The 23,285-nt window shown below is 41.4% G+C and overlaps 1 protein-coding gene across 30 annotated transcripts in view; it reads left to right on the top strand.

The window, feature by feature from the left end:
* The window catches only part of NEO1 (neogenin 1), a 499,518-nt gene that overhangs the window by 267,629 nt on the left and 208,604 nt on the right, over positions 1-23,285 (top strand). For all 30 annotated transcript variants that reach the window (XM_043493234.1, XM_043493238.1, XM_043493237.1 and 27 more), the window contains exon 5: positions 14,658-14,794. In XM_043493234.1, the coding sequence (XP_043349169.1) occupies positions 14,658-14,794 (137 nt within the window). The remainder of the gene's footprint in view (positions 1-14,657; positions 14,795-23,285) is intronic.

Genomic DNA, 23,285 nt, shown 5'->3' with positions numbered 1-23,285 from the left:
CCCCTGATAACTCCATACACTTTTATGAGCTAATGGTTACTACATCAGTGGACATCTAGTCTCTCAGAAAGACAGTTAAGAGCAATATTTCTGTTTTCTTTGAAGCTCAAAATAAATGTTCACCTCTACAAAAGAGAGGGAATAAATAAGGGGTTGGGCCCAAAAAGCCTTTTTTTTTTTTTTTTTTTTTTTTTTTTTACATATTATGCTACAAAGTCTCTTTGGTCAGCTAGGGGACGAGAGAAGTATTTGGCTGTTGCTGGCTAACATTGATTCCATTTGTGTTGTGGCTTTTTCCTTAGAGAAATGTATTTGTTAACATAAAGTTTGTTTTGATGGTAATAAAGAAGAAAATTTGATTTGCCTCACTGTAGAAAATGAGTTCTTGATTAGTTTTTCATAGAACATAGTTCTCCTTTGAGTGACGGTCCCTATGTGTCTTCCAGTGTGAGTGCATGTACACTTCATGTGCACGAGACCAGAAAATGTTTTACTAGCAGTGTTTGTTGGTTCGTGCCTGTGCCCGCTGCCTCCTTGTGCTCTGAATCAAGGACATGAGGGGTGACTTTTATAGCCTGCTTCTCCAGTTCCTTTTTGCTGCTTATGATTAGAGATGGAACCCCTGCAGTTTTGCTAGCTGTTCCTGTTTGAGTCTAGCTTTTTTTCTGGAAATAGCTTACTGTTGGATCATTGTTTTTTACGAATTTAGGAGTTCATTAGTGTAAATAGCATTTCAGGGTGTAGGGGTTCCCTGTCGATCACTCACCATGCACTATTTGGGGTTCTTAATATGCCTAAGATCTCCAGTTTCAAATCCTGCATGGCCTGCACCCGGGTTTTCCTGGGGAGTGAGTCTCATGACTTGTGCTTATTTTGCATTAGAGAATCAGCAATCCTGTGAGTTCTGGCTCCAAACACACCTAATGAAGTGGACAATGAGGCTCCAGTCTGCCCCCAGGTAATCTGCCCCACAAGATGCTCCCTGGCTCTGGTCCGGCAGACACCATGCCTAAGGACGCTAGCAAGTGATGGGAGAAGGGTAAGGACAAATACCCCCATAAGAAACAGGAAAAATCCCCTCCCTACACCTTCCCAAACAAATGAGATTCCACACCTCAGAATGGGTGGGTCAGGAGCTTGCGAGGTGTGTGGGTCTGAACTGCTGGTACCAAGGGCCAAGAGCAGCCTGAAACGGCCAGCCACAGGAGGGGAAGAAACGACCCGGTGCTAGCGAGAGAGACAAGGGAACAATTGCTGGCTGCACCGACAGCAGAGTGGGAAGAAGGACTTCGCAATGCTGACATTGACTGAAATAAGCAGGGTTGGCTCTACCAAAAAGCAGAAGCCCATTCTGCTCCACACCTGTGAGACCCAGATACACTATCGTGGAAGACTTGGTATTTATTTCAATCCAGAGTCGCTAATACTTGTGGAACCAGTTGTTTTGAAAGCAATACCCATACCATTGGTGCACCATTCGCTGGTACTGTCCACCAGCCAAGGTATCACACATACATGGTACCATTGTGTCTGCCAGTGGAATCTGAAAAGTCCTACTCAAGTGAGCCGGAGGCTGAGACAGTAGTTTCTCTGCCTGCTCTGAGGCATGACATTAACTGACAGGGCTTCAGAGTCTCTGGGCACCCTTGGAGAGCACACTACAGGGTTCAGGACCAGTGGTACCCTCACCCTTAGCCTTACGATTCCACTCACTGGCTCTTTGGGTTCTTGGGATTCTTATTTCAGATGTCCCAATTTCAAAGGATCTGAGTGGGAGTGCAAAGGTTGCTGCTTAGGGAGGAACTGCAGCCCACTCCTGAGAATTATGAGGAGGATGATCATCAACCCAAAAAGACAAACCCAGTTAATCCTCCTGCAGCGCTTTCATCCTCATCACTGATGAGGTGATGTCACTGGCCTTGTCATTATCACCCAACAACTACAAGCAGTTTAAGGACCTTCTGAAGAGTATTGGGAAGTCACTCCAGATTCCCTTGGAGGAAGTCCAGGGCCCCAATCACAAGTTGTTGAACCTCCTTCAGACTGCTGGGCCTAGCAAGGTGGTGCTTCTGATCAAGAAAACTATATTGGAGCCAACCAACGTGGTCTGGCATACTCTGTGCCACCTGTGCCCTCTCCCCCATAGGATCAATAAAAAGTACTTTGTACCATCTAAAGGGGAAGAATGTTTGTTTTCTCACCCCACGTCTGATGGTTCAAGCTATCACCAGATGCAACAGACTGCACCAGCCTGGGTCTACTCCTTTAGACAAAGATGCCAAAAAATTAGATCTCTTTGCAAAGAGGAGTTCCTCCTCCATTAGTGTACAATTTCGCATTACAAATTGTCAGGCGTTGATTTCTAAGTGTGATTTTATTAATTATATCAAACTGAGTTGACAAATAAACTTCTACAACAACTCAGATTTACCTGAAGACAGAGTCCATGCAATGAGAGACCTCATAGCTCAGCTTCAGCTGAGTTCTCAGATTACAATTTGATCTTGTCAGGTCCTTCTAGACCCCATGGCTGCCTTCACTTATGTGGCACTCTTCACAAAGCTCCATCTCCAGTGCCTCCAGGCATGGTTATGGACAGTCTATGCTCTGAGCAAAGACAACCTGAACAAACAAGTCTCAATTCTCAACAATGTTCTAACATCATTCTCCTGGTGGGAGAACAAAGACACAGGGATCACACGTCTTGCAGAACTCTAGTTATGGTTAGGGTAAGTAACATTTCTTTTCTGTAGAATTTGATGAGTTCTTTTAAGACTACTGCACGTGTGACACAACATTTGAAAGGACAGATGATTCTTTCTGTAGAAACCAAACAGCTTTCCAGCTCCCTCTGCCTCACTATTCACCATAGTATTGTTTGAGCAGATTTAGTGAAAATTGATGTTCTTCTCTAACGTGCAGTAAATCCTGCTGTGTGATCAAATGGCTACCATTCTGAAACCGAAGCTTCCATGGATGATTTACTATGCTAGTTAGTATCTTGCTTTCCCTTGATGTAAATTTTGGTTATAAATTCCACTTTAAAAACATTAATCTATTCTGCACAATTACACACCACTGCTTATCTTCTTATGCAAAGTCTAGTAGGGAATACCTTTTTCTCATAGCAGTATTTTTCATAGCCTTCTGTTTCCCAGCCAAGGTGTAAAAATTCCTAGTATCCATATACAAGACACCTGAACACTCATTCTGTTTTTCTTTCCTGTTTCATTACAGCACACAATCAAGCATGTTGAGGTCTCTCCCAACCCTAATCTTCTATGATTCTATGTTAGAGTAGCAATTCCGATTCAGAAGTCTAAATTTTTTTGAAGTATTTTTCTCCTTTGTATAAAGCAGGGTGAATTCGTTTAAATCAAAGTGATTTAATTCTTTGATTTTTTTTAAATGATTTTAATCAGCAAGCAGGAAATCTTGACTTAAATCATCTATTTTAATCTTGTTTTGCAATTGTACTTTTTAGTTATTTTCCTGAAGAAAGATTCTCATTAGTTAGTAACTATCAAAATTTGGTGGTACTTTTTGCTACCGAGGAGGATATGCTTAACTGAAGCAATTACATAGCTTAACGTAATTTTTTTCAGATTCTTCGTTTATTTTTATTTTGTTAGAAAATGGTTAGTGATGCATTTCTGTTTACTAGTTGATGCTTAATTTTATATTTGATTTGTGTTAAGCTGCATTTGGATGGAAATTTGAATTCAATTAAAAATGCACAAAACCGGCATTTTAAAATAGTTTTACATTAGTTAAATTTAAAAAAACAAACAAACCTTAAATGTGCTGGATACATAAAAACAAAATAAGTTTATCAAAATATGTTTTGCATTTAAAACTCTTATTTATTAAACAAAGAAAGTATGATCTGTAGTTAATCTATTCAACTGATTGTTTCTAGTCACCAGGTCCTTCAAGATTTTAGAAGTAGTAGATTTCATCCTCATACTTCATTTTTATTCATCAATTTGTAAAGGAAAATAAGCTTTCCTTTTTTGACTCCTTGTCGGTTTCTCAACTCTGAATGAGCCAGTCAGTGAACTGAACTAACTGAATAAGCTAAAATGAAGTAAATATTCTCTATATCTGCAGACTGTCAAAAGGTGGTGTAGCATCTCAGCAAATTCTGGTTCCAGGTGCTCAGATAGTGACTTCACCAGTTCAGTGGTTTGACTTTCCTTAAAACTTTGCCAGCGTACATGTACTGCTTGAATATTGTTTAATTTAAATTATTGAAATAGATTATGCTAAGTGTAGGCCTTAATATAGTGTGTTACAATTTCAAATTTTATCTTAAATAGATTGATTTTTAAAGAAAAATATATTTTGAAATTCAAAAAATCAAGTTTAAATAAAATCTAATTTAAAAAAATCTATTACTCTGAGCTATTGGTAAATTCTGAAATAGCTCGTTTTTGCTAACTATAATACTTCTCCTTTATGACCATTCTCACAAACATAAACTTGCTAATTAAGGTCTGGACAGATTTTTTTATGTACATTGAGACCTCGTTAAAAAAAGAAGTTAAAATTCATGTTAAAAAAAAAATGAGAAAAGGGTGGGATCTAGTCCCCAAAGAGTGGACATGAAGTATTTGGGAGAGGGGATGTCCTTCCTGTGAACTCTGTAAGGTGAATGGAATACAGGGGGTGTCTGATTGGTTTGATTTCCAGTAAAAGACCTGATAGTTTCAGGAATGAAAATCAGTAAAGTGGAGCTGAAGACGAGGAAATATTAAAGGCAGAAAATAAAGCTGTTTTTCTTTAATCATGCTGTAGCGTTAGCTTTAACAGTATCCTTTTCTTACCACTAGACTCGTTACTTTATTTGATAACATAACCATTTTACATTGTTTTTTTAACTATGGCAAATCACCCTTTATAGAATTAAAGAAATTGTCCTCTCAAGCTATATATTCAATTAGAATCTATAATTCTAAGAAAGCTTATTCTTAGCAATTCAACGGACTGCGCCTTCTGGAAAGAATATTTATAATGTGAGCCAGATGCAGTGGATATATTTGGTTTGATAGAATGTTTATCAAAGATTTCAACAGGATTTAAAGTAAAGAAATATGTCATATTCCACCATATTTTAATGGTGTCAGTCTTTGCAAGATTAAACAGTTTCATGGAATTATTATTTGAAGCAAAGCTATGGGAGGCACATAGTAAATTGTGAAATTAGCTCCCCATGATGAAATATTTGCCAAACTAATTCCTTGCAAAACCTCCACTGAAATATTATTTTAAAAATCCTCGCCAACTCATACAAGGGTAAGACTCTAAGCACCTTTGTTACCCCAACATGTAGTGACATTGCCATGAGATTTACCAGTCACTGACTGCAAGAAATGATGTGCAACACTGCCTCATAGGTTCAGCAATGAGTGATGCAAGTCATGCTTTTAGAAGACAAGCCCTCCTCCCCCAGTCCGTGGGGGCAGAGGATAAAAGGGGTGGAAGGGATTTGGAGTTCTGGGGGAAGAAGTTGAGGGATAGAAGGGGCTGGGTTCTTGTGGGGAAAGATATGGGGGGCTAGAAGCCTGCATGGGTCATGTGACAGAACAGGAGTTTCCTGGCTGTGGGGGAGAGGTACATTTATGGGGTGTAGGCTGGAAGGCAAGATAGGGTATGGAAGATGGGGTGTTGGGCAGCTGTGAGGGAGGGGGAGTATATCAGGGGAGCAGTACTTTACTGGATAACATGACACAGCCCACTCCCTCTTGCCTTCTGTCTTGGGGGGCTGATTGGGCTCAGCTTCCTGCTTTGAGCATTTTGATTTCCGGGGTAATAGTTTTTGAGTGGCATTGCAACCTGGTGCATGGGGTCATAGTGCTATTCACTCAGATTTGACCCACCCAGCCCCCTGTATTCATGATGGAGGGATGGCTGTGCCAAACCTGAGCACCACTGTGACCCCATGCTCCAGGTTGCAGCTCCTGAGTTAAGGAGCTGAGCCCAGACAACCCTGACACATTCTGGTGAGCTAATTTTCGGTCATTATCCATAGGTTGAGAAACCCTATTTTATAGCTTGTACTCTTATGTTTAGGTACGTGATCTGTCATAGCTAGAGAGAGGTAGGAGGAAGCATTGGTACTTTGTGTGAGAAATAGATTAAAAGAAATGCAATACTGTAAATTATAGTTAACTGAAAGCCTCCCTTTCAAGAGTAACTGGTTAATTAAACAGATCTTTTAAAGAAATGTAACTGATTAACCATCTCACATGCCAAAAGGCAATGAATAATCCCTTGTAAATGATTATCTAGCAAAATATTAGCTTCTTAGAAAGATTATAGCCAAACTGTTCAGCACACTGAAGTTAGAGGACTCTTTCTCAGTTGTCAAAAGGATGGAGTATTCATTTTGTGCACCATGCCAAAATGCATTTTTTAAAAACAATAATGGCCTCTTAAATCCAGTTGCCCATAGAAACTTAATTCTGCCTCCTTGTATGTCCAGCCTGTGCATGAGGCAGAGGTCCTGAGGAAAAATAGAACGTGGTTTTGTAATTAAAAACTGTTTTATTCTGTGTATACACAATCTAGCTTTTCCTAACTTCCAGGTGTTTGACTTTGCAATCTAAACTTTAAATGACCCTTTAGACATTTGTATATGTAATTTTCTAGAGATTTTTAAAAGAAAAATGGTAAAGACAAATTGTATTATACAACTGTAATGCCTTTCTTGAAGTAAATAAGCATCATCATCAGGGTTTTGAGTCCTGGAACTTCAAGCACTTGCATCACAAGCCTTTACCTCTTGAACTACAGGACTAACTATATTAGCTGGCAACAGGAGGAGTTTTTTATGCTAAAGGCGTTTCTGGTGCTCTATGCTAGGTCCAGGGTTGAGTAGTTCGTTCAGATCTCTCCCTCTTAACCACTACTGCAGCTGCTCTAGCAGTGCCCACTATGTTTCCAGCATAGTGTTCGGTGGTGGCTGCATGGGTCCCAGCAATCTAGAATATTCACATTCTGTTATGTTGGCATGCTGCCAAAATTCTCTTGAGGCACACAAGTGGCAATTTTTAACAATTTATAACTTAGCTAAACCCGAATGGAATTTCAGGGGACAAAGAAAAGATACTTTTCTACCCTGTGGGCTTTCTCTCTGCAGGATTTTAAAGTCCTGTTGAAAATAATATAGCTGTTAGAGCTTCTGCAGAAAAGATTACAAGCATACTTTATAGCAGAAAGTGTTGGGCTAACTAAATGTAAGGGTTGCTATCAGCTTTTCCTATGTTTGTTCATCTATGGAAATATGATATTTAAATTCAGCACCCAGAAAATGCATATTCAATAAAAACATGGTATTGTATATCATGAACTGGGGTAATTTTTTCTATTTTTTTTTTTTAAACATTTTTTGGTCCCTTTCCATCAGTGTGAGTTTGAGTTTCAGAATGGCAATCACATATATAACTGCGAGCAGTCTTGCTGCTTAATGTGGTAATGTACCTTTTGGCATATCTCCGAACCAAACCAGTGTTTGCTTTGTATTTAATATTTTAATCTTTCAGAAAGCTAACTTGAGCAAAAGCAGTTTCAGTAAAGAAAAATAAGAGAAATGGGATATTGAGGAAAAGAAGAGGGTATTTTTCACAGGAAGGGTATTTTTGTGTTGAGCATATACCACATACCCAGAAAGATCTATTAATTGGGAATTTAAATGATTCATAATTAAATGCCTATTTCAAAACTCAGAATAGAAAAAGGTGTGCTGCAGCAGCACAGAACTGCTGTTCAAATCTAGCTGGTTGAAAAGGCATCCCTATATAATCTTTTTGTTTTGTTTTGATCTAAGTATATAACTTGTTTTTCAGACTTTAATTTATTCTTTCAGCCAAACACAGTATGCAGTAAGAGGTCCAGCTAGAAAAGTGAATCAATATTATTGGCAGGAATGCTAGTACCTACTACATTTAAGCAGTGATACTACTTGACAGCATTCTGAAAGTTCTACTTGTCAGACTGAAATTTTTCATTTTTGGCTTCTGCCCAAAGATGAATTTTATTGGAAAGTATGAGCAAAACTCGTTAATCTAATTTTGAATACAAGAAGAGTAGGAGCAAAATACTTATTATAAAATATAATAATGCTCTCGACCATTTTTAACAGCTCTACAGTCAAAATGAGTGTAGATAGAAAGGTGACTAGGGCATCATATAGCTCTCACTGAGAAGTGCCTTTGATTGTTTTGATATAAAATGGTTTTGAGTTTACTGAATTCTGAGCTGTTGATAAGTGTTGCCAACTCTCATGATTTTATCACAAGTCTCATGGAGTTTGGTTTTTTTGTATACCTGTGCACCCCCCCTCCAAAGATCAGATAACAAGTGTGTTCTTTGAATGCTTGCATATGTCCGTTCCACTGTAGGTATGTGTACACCCTGTGCATAGCTGTTGGAGAACTTCCCTCATCAGTACCTGTCAGGGCAGCCCAAACACCCACAGCTATCATGCAGGTATAAGAAAGCAGAGTCACCCCGACCTCCCTCAGTTCCTTCTTACTATCAGTGGCAGTTGTTGGAGCAATTTCAGACTTGTTGTGACAAGTGCTTCCCTCACTTCTCTCTCTCTTTTCTCTTTTATTGTTAGAAGTTGTTAGTTAGTTTAGCTAGTTTTTAGCGGTAGGTTTTAGTTTTAGATCTTTTTTGACTAACTTGTATCTTTTTGTGAGGATTGGTACAGGAATGGTGCATCACTCACTGAGGTTTAAGGTCTGCCAGACTTTCAGGAAGCCTACGCCAGTCAGCAGCCCACACCCAGCATGTCTGAAAAGTTTGGGGAGAATCCCACATCAGTGACAAGTGTCAAATTTGTAAAGGACATAAGCCCTGCTCAAAGAAAGATAGAGTGGTGAGGCTCAAGTGTTTACTTATGGAGGCAGCACTTTGCCATCCATTGGAGTTGTCACATATGGAAAATGCCCCAAACACATCAGCGTCAGTGTGGAACGGGAGATGTCTGTGGTTCTTGGTTCCTTTCACTGGTGCCAAAGAAAAGGCACAGTCCCTCAGGTTCAGTAGCACGCTCAGGAGAGGGTGAGGTTCTGTGGCCTGCAATATGCTAGATGATCACGATGGTCCCTTCTGACCTTAAAGTCTGAGTCTGAATCTAAATTTGTCAGTACTGAAGCCGGGTAGAGGCAGAGACTCTGCAAGACATTTGAGGGAGAGATGCTCCCTAGATAACTCATTCCCTAAGAAATATATTAGGAAAAACTTTTTCACTGGGAGGGTGGTGAAGCACTGGAATGGGTTACCTAGGGAGGTGGTGGAATCTCCTTCCTTAGAGGTTTTTAGTTTGGGTTGGTGCTGCTTTGAGCAGGGGGTTGGACTAGATGACCTCCTGAGGTCCCTTCCAACCCTGATATTCTATGATTCTATGATTCTAAGAAGGGATTGTCCTCTGGAACCTGTGCCAAATCCATTGAGGCTGTCCACTGATCCTTGTATCAGGGTCATCGGTCATTGCCATTCTCAACCATCCCAGAGGCATGTGCAGCCGCAAGGCATCTGCTTAGCCTCTCGGTGGCAATATCCCTGGTAGTAATGGAAGGCTTACAGTAGGTACCTATGCCTGCGGCTCCTACCTCACCATGTCAGGAACCTGGGGTACCTTTACCTCCCAAACTTCCACAAAAGCCAGTGCTGTTAAGAGGCAAGTCTCCAATGATATCCCCATTACCACTGTCCCCGGGCTCAGGCTTCCTATCCCCAGATCCAACTAGTTTTGCTCCTCCATTTTCAGAGGTTTCAGTCTCGAAGGTGTATTCATCTGTGCCCCAGTCAAGAAGGAAAGCCTGTGCTTCATCAGAGACTTGGGGACCATGGGTCATGCAGCAATCACAGCACTGGGTTCCTCCAAAAGGGCAATGGCCAGGACAAGGATGGGTCCCATGCCCATATCAGTGGACATTCTGGACTTTGTGGGACATCCATTCTCCCTCAACTCTCATTCACTGTCCTCAAGGTCACTTCTGTGCAACACTACAACTGTGACATTGCTCTCCAGTTCCTAATACCGAGAATGGTATTGAGCAGCCAGAGGTCACTCTGATGGCTTCTCCAATACGACACAATCTCAGAATCCTGTTGCATCATTGTCTTCATCACCAGGTGAGGCTGTTGAGGTAGCAAACAATTCGCAACCATCAGAGGATCACAGGGCTCATCAAGATCTATTAAGAAAGGTGTCCTCTGTTCTGGATATTCAGTCAGAGGAGCTGCATTGAAAGGTCTCACAAGTTGGTGGATGTTCTGGTATCGGCAGCCCCTGCAAGAGTGACTCTGCTGATTAGCAAAGCCATTATGGAGACAGTTAAGGCATCCTGGCAGTCACACTCCTCCTTGCCTCCGGAAGCAAAATAAGCTGATAGAGGAGGTATTACATCCCTCTAAGGGATATGAACACTTGTATTCTCATCCTGCCCCAGGCTCCTTGGTAATGGCAGCTGCTAATGAGCAAGAGAGACAAGGACGTGAAGCATCAACACCAAAAGGCAAAGATTCTCATCTTTGCAGATCATAGACTTGTAGAAGATTAGGGTTGGAAGAGACCTCAGGAGATCATCTAGTCCAACCCCCTACTCAAAGCAAGACCAGCCCCAACTAAATCATCCCAGCCAGGGCTTTGTCAAGCTGGGCCTGAAAAACCTCTAAGGATGGAGATTCCACTACCTCCCTAGGTAACCCATTCTAGTGCTTCACCAACTTCCTAGTGAAATATAGTTTTTCCTAATATCTAACCTAGACCTCCCCCACTTCATCTTGAGACCATTGCTCCAGATAACACAAAGCTGGGGGGGAGGGAGATGCAAACACTTTGGAGGCTAAAGTTAAAATTCAGAGCAAAAGTGGGCAAACTACGGCCCACGGGCCACATCCGGACCACAGGACCATCCTGCCCGGCCCCTGAGCTCCCAGCCGGAGAGGCTAGCCCCAGCCCATCCCCTGCTCTTCCTCTTCCCCTGTAGCTATGCCACCACAAGGGCAGCACAGCTTGTGCCCCACCACCTTCCAGGCTTTCCAATAAGCCAGTCCTGCCACTCTGAGTGGCATGGTAAGGGGGCAGGGAGCGGTAGGAAGAGGGGGTTGGATAAGGGGCAGGAGGTCCCAGGGGGCAGTCAGGGGACAGGGAGTGGTTGGATGGGGTGCAGGTTCTGGGGACAGGGCGGCCAGGGGACAAGCAGCGGGGGGGGGGGGTGGGTCCCAGGGGGGTGGTTAGGGGAAGGGGGTCCCAGGCGGTCAGGGGACAAGGAGCTGGGGGGGTTGGATAGCGGGTGGGGTCCTGGGAGAGGACGGTCAGGGGACAAGGGGGGGGGTTGGATGGGTTGGGGGTTCTGAGCGGGGCAGTAAGGGGGCAGGAAGTGGGAGGGGGAGGATAGGGGGCGGGGGCCAGGCTGTTTCGGGAGGCACAGCCTTCCCTCCCTGGCCCTCCATACCATTTCGCAACCCCAATGTGGCCCTCGGGTCAAAACATTTGCCCACTTCTGATTCAGAAGGATCTTCATAAGTTGGAGAACTGGGCTATAGACAACAAAGATAAAAGTAAGTTGCCACACTTAGGGAAGAAAAATCAAATGCACAGATACAGAATGGGGGATAACTGTTCATCTTCAGCAATGTCCCTTCACATTTAGGTGGACTTTTGGAGGACCATGTTTCATTGCTGCAGACTATGCAACAACATTGAACCACTCTTTGCCTCCAAATCTTCTGTCCTTGATTTATTTTATTTTATTTTATTTTTTGAAAGAGAGAGAGAGAGAGAGAGAAAGATTACAAGAAAGGACTTGCAGGTAACAGTTTCTGCTGTCTTCCTCTCAGCTAGTGTAGAACCAGCCAGTTGTGCTGTTCACCTGCACAAGCACCATTGCTTAAGGCAGTCATGATACTAGGACTCCGAATACGGCCTTCCTGGAACATAGACTCTCAACCTAATTTCCTAAGCTCTTTTTAAAAAACAAACAAAACCTTTTTAACTTCTCTGAAGTGTTGTTTTCCCTTATATATCATCTCCATAATTACTTTTACCTCAGATTTTTTTGGGTCATCCAACTGGAATTGTCCATAGAAGAGCTTTGTCTCCAAGTCTTCCTGGACATTTGTTCTCAGTCTGTTTCCTAATTTGTATCCATATGGAACTATTCCTTTCACATAATTGGAAAGATATTCTTTATTTTTTAATTTTTTTAAACCAGCACATCGAACAGAAAAGTTGGTTCACAAATTGGAGTACAGACCTTTAAATTATCTGGATAGAACAGTCTTGGAAAAAATTAAATGTCCTTCTGTGGTGGACATAAAATAGAAGAAAGCTCCAAAGGCCTCTATCTAATAGCAAATAACCCTTGTAATTAAGTTAGCATACCTCTTCCAATGATATAATCCTAATGTAAAATGTTTTAACAGAAGAAGCACATAGGTAGAGGATTGTATTTTGTCCACTTGCCTTTTAATAAAATTATAAAGGAAAAAAGTGTAATTATACTGGCCAGAACTTACACAAAAGTATTTTTAGTTTTGGACCTTCCACTTGGTCAAACTCAGAAAGATTGGATTGCTCTAATTAATTACTAATTAATAACTATAGATCAGTGAACCCTAGATTTTCCTATATTAATCTATGTCAAAGACTACTTTAGCAGAAAAATCTGGCTCTTCCGTTCCAGAAGAGTCAGCTGCTATACTTCTGTTTCCCACTTTTATTGGAGGATTTGGATGATTTGGAATTTATCCAATCAACCAGGCTTTTGTTGTTTGTTTCTCAGTTTTGCTTTTTGTTAGTGACGTATGTGTACTTGTATTGTGTACAGTTGTTTTAAAATTAAATTTTACAAGAACTCATAGAATATCAGGTTTGGAAGGGACCTCAGGAGGTCATCTAGTCCAACCCCCTACTCAAAGCAAGACCAGCCCCAACTAAATCATCCCAGCCAGGGCTTTGTCAAGCTGGGCCTGAAAAACCTCTAAGGATGGAGATTCCACTACCTCCCTAGGTAACCCATTCCACTGCTTCACCACCCTCCTAGTGAAATTTTTTTTTCCCTAATATCCAACCTAAACCTCCCCCACTGCAACTTGAGACCATTACTCCTTGTTCTGTCATGTGCTACCACTGAACAGTCTAGATCCATCCTCTTTGGAACCCCCTTTCAGGTAGTTGAAAGCAGCTATCAAATCCACCCTCATTCTTCTCTTCCGCAGACTAAACAAACCGAGTTCCCTCAGCCTCTCCTCATAAGTCATGTGTTCCAGTCCCATAATCATTTTTGTTGTCCTCAGCTGGACGCTTTCCAATTTTTTCACATTCTTCTTGTAGTGTGAAGAGAAAAGGAGTACTTGTGGCACCTTAGAGACTAACAAATTTATTAGAGCATAAGCTTTCGTGAGCTACAGCTCACTTCATCGGATGCTGTAGCTCACGAAAGCTTATGCTCTAATAAATTTGTTAGTCTCTAAGGTGCCACAAGTACTCCTTTTCTTTTTGCGAATACAGACTAACACGGCTGCTACTCTGAAACCTGTTCTTGTAGTGTGGGGCCCAAAACTGGACACAGTACTCCAGATGAGGCTTCACCAATGTCAAATAGAGGGGAACAATCACGGCCCTCGATCTGCTGGCAATGCCCCTACTTATACAGCCCAAAATGCCATTGGCCTTCTTGGCTACAAGGGCACACTGTTGACTCATATCGAGCTTCTCATCCACTGTAACCCCTAGGTCCTTTTCTGCAGAACTGCTGCCTACCCATTCGGACCCTAGTCTGTAGCAGTGCATGGGAGTAAGGAGTGTGGAAGATTCTTCTAAATATAAGGAACAGCACAGAAGAAAGCTGGATATAATGGGAGGGTACCTAAGGAGGGAGGCTAGAAGTATTGTTCTTTGTTGGTTTTGTTCATGAAAAAGCACTCACATGACTTACATAATAAAATCTGAAGATTGGAATTTTTTTCCAAAGAGGACAAAAGTCAGCCCTGAATGTTTATATGGGGGAGAGTTTGAAAGTTTAGTCTTCCCACTGTTTTAGATCTGTAAGTTTAGTTTTCCCACTGTTTTAGTGTAGGAAGCCCTTGTAGAACAGGTTTTATTTTGGAGCTCTTCTATACAACTCAAATGGCTGCCTTCTTTACAAAAATGCAATTATGCAGAGTATTTACAACCATTTATTTCTTAGGTTGCATAGATGCTGAGTTTGGCTTTTGATATACTTGACTTAACCACTTTCCAGCTATGGCTGGAGTGGTTTTAGTGCTGGGAAAATTATTCTTTGAAGGCAGTGATTGAATACTTACATCTTTCATGAATTTTAATTACAGTATTTTAAAATCACTTGAGTTGCATTTAACTCATAAGATTTGAAGTTTGAAAGTGCAAAAATGCATTAATATTGTGTGGGATGTATATTGTTGAATTTAAATCTATTTAAATAACCAGTCTAGTTAAAAACACACCATTCCTCTTTGTTAATATACCATTAAAGAATCCAACCTCAGAAGTGATGTAATCAGCTATTTTTTCAGTTTATTTAGAAGTTTCATTTGGAGACCTTCCATATTTTCTTCCATCAGTACTCCATACATATTAGTTTGTTTGCTACATTACCTATATGTTCTGTCTTGCACAGCTCTGAAAGATTTCTGTTACTGGCGGGAGGGAGCCTGGAGATCAGTGATATCACAGAAGATGATGCTGGGACATATGCCTGCATTGTGGATAATGGGAATGAGACAATTGAAGCTCAAGCAGATCTTATAGTTCAAGGTATGTAGAATGTTTAGTTTAGAGAAAGAACTGATCTCCACATACGTATATCATCAGGGGTTTGTTCTTGCATGTTCATTGATTTCAAAAGGGATTCAGATTTTTGTTCTTTCTACAATAAAACCAAAACCTGAGTTGGTTTTCTAGAAATATCACATGATTATACTCGTGCCGTTTTGTACTCTTTGTATTGTTAATGATTTCATAAATGCTCTAATGAGGAATTAAATTTTTATACATACATATCAACCACATTGAAGACAGTTGCACTCATCAAATGAGTACGACAATATTACAAGTTTGGCACCGTAAACTTTCCTAAAGGGAACAGTCTCTAGGTTATTAGGACTGAAAGTTGACCTACCTTTATAATTACCTTCTAGGTCTTACCTGAAAAGGACACTGTCACAGGTATTTTTCATAATCTGTGAAGATGTTACTGTTTTAGAGTAACCCACTGGAAAAATATAAAACTGAAATCAGTTTATTCACCTAATTTCCTCTTCTGTTGTGTGCATACCATTTACGTGTAAGGTTGCTCCTGAATGCTATTTTTTTTAAATAGAAATAACATTGAGACAGATATTTAAAGACACTGTTTCAGTTATGTAAACTTTGCAAAGAAGTATACAAATAAGGTAAGTTTTCTAGAGGGCACAGAAAGGTGAAATGTTGGCACCTCTTAGTCCTTGCCGTGCCTCGCAAGGGATCTCAGGTATGAATTTTTAACTGGAACTTTGTTCTACTACAGGATATAGAAATGCCCCCAAATACCTGATTGGTGCATATATGATGCATCTTGTCATAGAGCATGACTGATTTGTTTACAGTGGGTTGCACAGTAATGACAGCTGCTTTTATAAAAATAATTTTAAAAAAACACCACAACGTTGTTTTGCAAAGATTGCATTTCAGTATGTTTTAATGGTAGAATTAGCCAATCTTATAATAGTAACTATGTCATAATTTTAGAGCTCTTCATGTTTCATAATAAATGGAGAACAATAATCCTGTTTTAAGGGCCAATTCCTTTCTATAGACAACATTTGTCTCTAATAAGATTACCGTTATTAGTTTGTCCTCCTAAGAAAGGAAAGTGACTCTGCAACAGTGTTTTGCTTTACAAAACAAAACAAAGCTAATTCTGCATGGTTGGAATCTGGACTAAAAACTTTTTTCCCTTTAGGAAATCAATAAATTTACAATTCATTTTACTGTTTGCAGGTGCTAAGATTTTTTATCCCATTAGAATCATAGAATATCAGGGTTGGAAGGGTCCTCAGGAGGTCATCTAGTCCAACCCCCTGTGCAAAGCAGGACCAATCCCCAGCTAAATCATCCCAGCCAGGGCTTTGTCAAGCCTGAGCTTAAAAACTTCTAAGGAAGGAGATTCCACCACCGCCCTAGGTAACCCATTCCAGTGTTTCACCACCCTCCTAGTGAAAAAGTTTTTCCTAATATCCAACCTAAACCTCCCCCATTTCAACTTGAGACCATTACTCCTTGTTCTGTCATCTGCTACCACTAAGAACAGTGTAGATCCATCCTCTTTGGAACCCCCTTTCAGGTATTGAAAACAGCTATCATATCTCCCCTCATTCTTCTCTTCCGCAGACTAAACAATCCCAGTTTCCTCAGCCTCTCCTCAGAAGTCATGTGTTCCAGTCCCCTAGTCATTTTTGTTGCCCTCCGCTGGACTCTTTCCAATTTTTCCACATCCTTCTTGTAGTGTGGGGCCCAAAACTGGACACAGTACTCTAGATGAGGCCTCACCAATGTTGAATAGAGGGGAACAATCACGTCCCTCGATCTGCTGGCAATGCCCCTACTTATACATCCCAAAATGCCATTGGCCTTCTTGGCAACAAGGGCACACTGTTGACTCATATCCAGCTTCTTGTCCACTGTAACCCCTAGGTCCTTTTCTGCAGAACTGCTGCCGAGCCATTTAGTCCCTAATCTGTAGCGGTGCATGGGATTTTTCCGTCCTAAGTGCAGGACTCTGCACTTATCCTTGTTGAACCTCATCAGATTTCTTTTGGCCCAATCCTCTAATTTGTCTAGGTCTCTCTGTATCCTATCCCTAACCTCCAGCATATCTACCTCTCCTCCCAGTTTAGTGTCATCTGCAAACTTGCTGAGGGTGCAATCCACACCATCCTCCAGAACGTTTATGAAGATATTGAACAAAACTGGCCCAGGACCGACCCTTGGGGCACTCCACTTGATACCAGCTGCCAACTAGACATGGAGCCATTTATCACTACCCGTTGAGCCCGACAATCTAGCCAGCTTTTCTATCGACCTTATAGTCCATTCATCCAGCCCATACTTCTTTAACTTGCTGGCAAGAGCCCTGTGGGAGACCGTGTCAAAAGCAGCGCATCCAGCCCCATGGACTTGTGCTCGTCCAGCTTTTCTAAATAGTCCCGAACCACTTCTTCCTCCACAAAGGGCTGGTCACCTCCTCGCCATTCTGTGCTGCCCAGTGCAGCAGTCTGGGAGCTGACTTTGTTCGTAAGTGCTGACATAATTAAGACTGGAAATAGACACAAGTACACTTTAAATTGTCTAGAAGGAGAGAAATACTGAAGCTGAAACTAAATATATATATACACAAAACCAAGCACACAGATTCAGTATAGTGCTTTAGGAAATCCAGAGTAATAAGCACAACTTTCTGTGACAGAAGTGTCCCTCAAAATGTATATTCATTGAACTCTGTCTTAAATTATCATAAAGTAGGAGGGTGAGTGAGGTAATATCTTTTATTGGACCAACTTCTGTTGGTGAAAGTTCCAAGCTTTTGAGCTACACAGTACGCTTCTTCTATTTCATGGAAGTCGGCTCTCTTCAGATTTAAGAAGTCTTAATCTATTCAATATTAATATCCTGTCGAATTGTACATAATATCATTGTATCCAAAGTTATGAAGTTTTGCTAAGTGTGTGTAACTGAAATATGTTGAGTTTGGGAAACACCCACAGCCAGGCTTTCAGTGGCAACAAAGGAGCAACTATCACTGACTAGGCAGGCATCGCTGGCCCATCAAGAAGAATCCATTCTCCCAGAGACTTTTTAGAGAGGGTATGTACGCAGTGGGGTTCTGCCTGATCCCCAAGTCACAGCAAGGACCTTTCTAGCAACTGGAAGAAAGCATAAAAAAGGGACAGTGACTTCATCACTTGACCTCTCTCCTCCACCATCTCTACACCTAGAAGATTGTCTGGAAGACAAAGATATTGAACTGTGGAGATTGGTCCCCGGTCTGGGAAAGGGAATTCCGCCTGTGTATTGAGAACTGTGAGCTGCCTGTAACATGTATTAGGATGAGAGACTGCTTGATTCAAATCCTGCTTAGTTTGTAGATTTTAGACTGTGAATTCATTTTTATTTCTTTTGTAACCAACTTTGATCTCTATGCCTGCTACTTATAATCACTTAAAATCTGTCTTTCTGTAGTTAATAAATCTGTTTTATATTTTACCTAAAACAGTGTGTTTTTGGTTGAAGTGCTTTGGGAATCTCAGGTCAGATTACAAATCCTGGTTCATGTCCACTTTCCTTTGACGAAGTGGTGAACTAATTAAGCGCTTGCTCTGTGCAAGGGAGTCGTGAGCAGTGTAAGACAGTGTATATTTCTGGGGTGCAAGGCTGGAGGCTGTGGTGATTGGCTGGTGCCTGTCTGTAAGTGATTCATGAGTGACTTAGAGAGCATTCATGCAATTTCGCTGAGTATGAGTCTCCACATACTGATGGCTGAGTTATCACAGCACCTGGAGGGGTTTTGGTGTTTGTCGTTGTCATAGCACTGAGACAGCCAGCCCAGGTTGGAGACTTAAGGGGGCACAGCAGTCCCACAGTTCCAGGTTGTACCCTGGAGATCCCATCACAGCATCCATGAATGTTACACCTCTGCTGGTATCACAGTGTGCACTATACGAGTACTTATGGTCACATTTGCATGCCTCATACATGTACCATGGCAGGATATCTCTCATGCCGTCACATGGCGTTCCATTCCGACCTTCACAGTTCATTACACCATTGCACTGGTGACAGCAGTGATCGCAGCTGTGAGCCACGCTGTACTCCAGACAGTGCTCCCTCACAAGTCCTCGCACTCACCTGCTCATTACTCACACCCGTGTTTGGAATCCATATAGGGTCTATCACTTGAAGAAGAAGAGTTGTTTACTTACCTGTAACTGGAGGTTCCAGTTGGATTCTGACATTCACCTCCCATCACCTCTGCTGTGGACTGGACTTCAGTGGTAAGAGGGATACTGGAGTGGTGTCTACCCGCATGGCTTATTATAGCCTTGGCTGCAAGCATGAGGGGTATACACAGTGTTCATGCAGGTCAGCGAGCACTGCTACGAAAGCCTTCCGGCTCTATCACATGGCACACATGCACACCTACGTTTGGAATCCAAATAGGGACCACGCATCTCAAAGGAGCTCGTTACAAGTAAGTAACCTCCTCTTATGCACAAGAAATCCTATGCCTTTTGCATGTTTGTCCCCTCCACTGTAATAGAATACATGGCCTTCTTCTGTTAATACCTCTCTAAAGTTCTTCCATATGACCTCAGAGATTCCTAGGAGGTATCAGGTGTATTGTTCCATTTCATACGTGAGTTCTTTCTATCTCCCTATTTCTATGTGTCCTTACATTCTATGTGTCTATGGCGATGTTATTTCTTCCACAGATCCTCTTTGTTGGGGTCACACCAGTAGTATACTTTTCGCATCTGCTTTGGTGGGAGACAGATGGCACAGTCATTATTAACCCAGGCTGCGATCAATCCAGTATGGACATTGTTGACATGCTTGTCATACAGTGTGTCTTGGGCAAATTTCTAACCTGGCGGAGCCCATCCCTCTCCAGGCAGCCCCCTTTTAGTTGTCTCTTCTGACATTCAGGAGGAGCAATGGGCCTATTCTGTCCCTGGACCCACAGGGGAAAGGTGTAGGATTTCTTGTGCATAAAGATATCAAGAATTCAGTATTAGGATGCCGCCCAATGTCCAGCAGGCTTATTTCCATCTGTCTAAAGGCAGTACCATTTAATATCACAGTGGTACAAGTCTACGCCTCTACAACAGACTATGATGATGAGCAAATTGAAAATTTTTACAGTGAGCTCCAAGACATCATCGATAAGGTACGCAAGAAACATATCCTGATTGTACAAGGAGATTGGAATGCTAAAATGGGTACTGACGCACAGGCATATTGGCGAAATTATTGTGGCCCTTTCTGTAATGAGGTAACCAATGAGAGAGGATTGAGACTTTTGAAGTTAGCCAGCTATAACAATCTGGTTCTTGCAAACATATTAGGAGAACATAAAGCATCTAGATGATCAACATGGCACACATTTAATGGTCTACATCACAGCCAGATGGACTACATCATGGTGCAAAACCGATTTCATTCTGGGATTAACAGAGCTAAAACAAGAAGATTCTCCGGTGCTGATGTTGGAAGTGATCACGACCTTGTGATGCTAAATTTTTGGCTGCGGCTAAGGAAAATCATCAGGCTAAAGTTAGCCAGAACCAAGTTTGACTTAGAATGATTCTGAGACCGAAACATTGCAGAGTCATTCCAAGCAATGATCAGTGGAAAATTTGCCCCCTTGCTTGCTCTAGAGGAAGACGTAGAAACAATGACCAACAATTTCAATGCTGTAATGAATGAGGCAGCAATGGACATCCTTGGGAAACATTGTAAGAAGACAAAACCTTTGGTCACAAATGAAATATTACAAATGTGTGATATTAGAATAGAACTTGACAGACAAAAACAACACTGAGGGAGCTGATAAATACAGAGCGATTGGCAGAAAGATTAAGAAAGGAATGAAAGTGGCCAAGGAGATATGGATTGAAAAACAATGCTGTAAAATTGAAGAGTATCAATAATAAAAATAGCAAATGAGCCTTCCAGATTGTAAAAGATTTGATAGAGGAAAGATGGACCAAAGCTAATGCAATTCAAAACAAAGAAGGGAACAGTCTTACAGAAGAAAGGGACATCATCAATAGGTGGACAAACTACTGCTCTGATCTGTGCAACCACCAGAGAAATAAAGATCCTAGTGTTGTAGACAGCTCAGATTGAACAGGGGAGGATGACTTTCCAATACTATTTGAAGAAGTGGAGACAGCTGTGAAATCACTCAAGAATGGAAAGGCTACAAGTATTGACAACATCCCAGCTGATCTGATGAAATTCGGAGGAGAAATAGTAATAGATGTACTCACCAAGAACTGCAACAAGATATGGCCCATCAGTGAGTGGCCCTCCACGTGGACACAGTCACTAATCATCACTCTGCCAAAGAAAGGCAACCTGCAATTGTGTCAAAATTACTGGACAATAAACTTAATTAGCCATCCCAGCAAAGTGATGTTGAAAGTCATATTGAACAGATTGAAGCCACAAGGAGAGAATATCATTGCTGAAGAACAGACTGGCTTTTGTGCTGGAAGAAGTACCACAGAATAGATTTTCAACCTTCGTGTTCTATGTGAGAAGTACTTACAACACCAGCAGAACACCTATCACGTCTTTGTTGACTTCAAGATGGCTTTTGACAGAGTATGGCATGAAGCTTTCTGGGCAACCATGAAGAAGTACAGTGTTGGTCATAAGCTAAGGCCAGCAGGCAGTTCTCGTCAATGGCACAATAGGAGAGTGGTTTCGCACCACTGTTGGAATCCAGCAAGGCTGCCTTCTTTTGCCCTCACTATTCAGCATCTACTTGGAGCGTTTAATAACTGATGCCCTAGAAGATCGCATATGCACATTCAGCACTGGGGGGCGAACAATCTCAAATCTTCGCTTCGCTGAGGACATTGATGGCCTGGCAGGCAGCAAAGATGAACTGCCAACCTTGTGAAACGATTGGATGAAACCTCTGTGAAATATGGCAGGGAAATCAGTGCAGAGAAAACCAAGCTGATGACAAACAAACGTGATGGGATCAGCTCGTGTATCACTGTCAGTGGACAAGAGCAGGAGACAATGAAACAGTTCAAGTATTTGGGGTTAATCATCACTGATGAAGGATCCAAGGCAGAAATTCGGGCAAGATTTCTTTCACAAACAACAGTGTGGTAAAGCTAAAGCCAATTTGGAGGAATAAGAACATCTCCCTGGAATCCAAACTGAAACTGCTGCACGCATTGGTCATCTCCATTTTTCTCTATGCATGCGAGACGTGGACCCTTACTGCAGAACTTGAATGGAAAATACAGGTAGTAGAGAAGAGATACTTCCGTAAAATTCTGGGCATCTCCTACTTCGATCACGTCACTAGTGAAGAGATCCTCAACATCATCACCCAATGTGCTGGGTCATATGAAGACCTCCTTATGACCACGAAGAAGCACAAGCTGAAGTGATAGGACCATGTAACAAGATCATCTGGCCTATCCAAGATCATCCTCCAGGGACAGTACAGGGGAAGAGAAGAAGAGGTAGACAGAAGAAAAGATGGATTGACAACATAAGAGTGGACAGGAATGGACTTCACAGAGACTCAATCACTGACACACAATCATTAGGGGTGGAGACAATTGGTTGATCATCAATGATGGTGCCCCAATGACAATGCGGTCATGGGAGTGATGATGATGAATCTCCTCTTATGGGTGATACTGAATAATTTAGGAAAGTTTTGTGGTTTTTTGTTGGCTCTAAACCTCTGTCCCTTACATGTACTTCCCTCCATCTTAAAAACCTCACTGTAAGGAGAGTAATTGCATTTCTCCATTATTGTAATTTTGCAAAGAATTGTTGATTGGTTGGAGTGAGTGTAATTTGATTATTGTATCATTATCCTCTAGAAAAGTTCTCAGTTTTTCCCACTTAATGATCCCATGTAATCAACCCTCTTATGTCATTATTCTTCTTAAAGAATTAAACCAATAGAGATTTATATAGGAAATCGAGTTTTGGGTACTTAATTCCCTTGTGCTTCATCTGTACTTCCTTTCCTGGACAAACTAGTTTCTTTCTATTGTTATTTGACTGTTTCTATTATTATTGAAATCTTTAACTACAGACTGTACAAATTGAAACATGCTTTCAGTTTTTTCCATTAACATGTCATGCTGATAATTCACTGAGTTATTGTAGACCTGCACTTACCAGGTTTGGGTAAAAAGGCATTGTTTCACAATATTAGGGCTATTGAAGGTGACAGCTCTTAGAGATTCTTAACTGAAGCTCCCCCAAAGTACAGTGGCAGTAGGTGCAGCCTCGTAGGAATTTTGAGGCAGTTGCTGGTAAGTTACCAAAACCAGTAGGTTGAACCTGTTAAATTGTGGGTGTAAAATCAAGAGATTTATTAAAGCTATAAAATAATATTGCTTAATCAAGTTCTACTCATGACCATTCATTTGTTAAGCACTGACAATATCTTACACTGTACAGGACACAAAATGAAGGCAGGCCTACCCTGAAAATCCCACACTAT

This window comes from Dermochelys coriacea, chromosome 10 (genome assembly GCF_009764565.3).
Source record: "Dermochelys coriacea isolate rDerCor1 chromosome 10, rDerCor1.pri.v4, whole genome shotgun sequence".
Lineage (NCBI taxonomy): Eukaryota > Metazoa > Chordata > Testudines > Dermochelyidae > Dermochelys > Dermochelys coriacea.
Note: the sequence above shows the minus strand (reverse complement) of the source record. Positions and strands in the feature narration are given on the sequence as shown.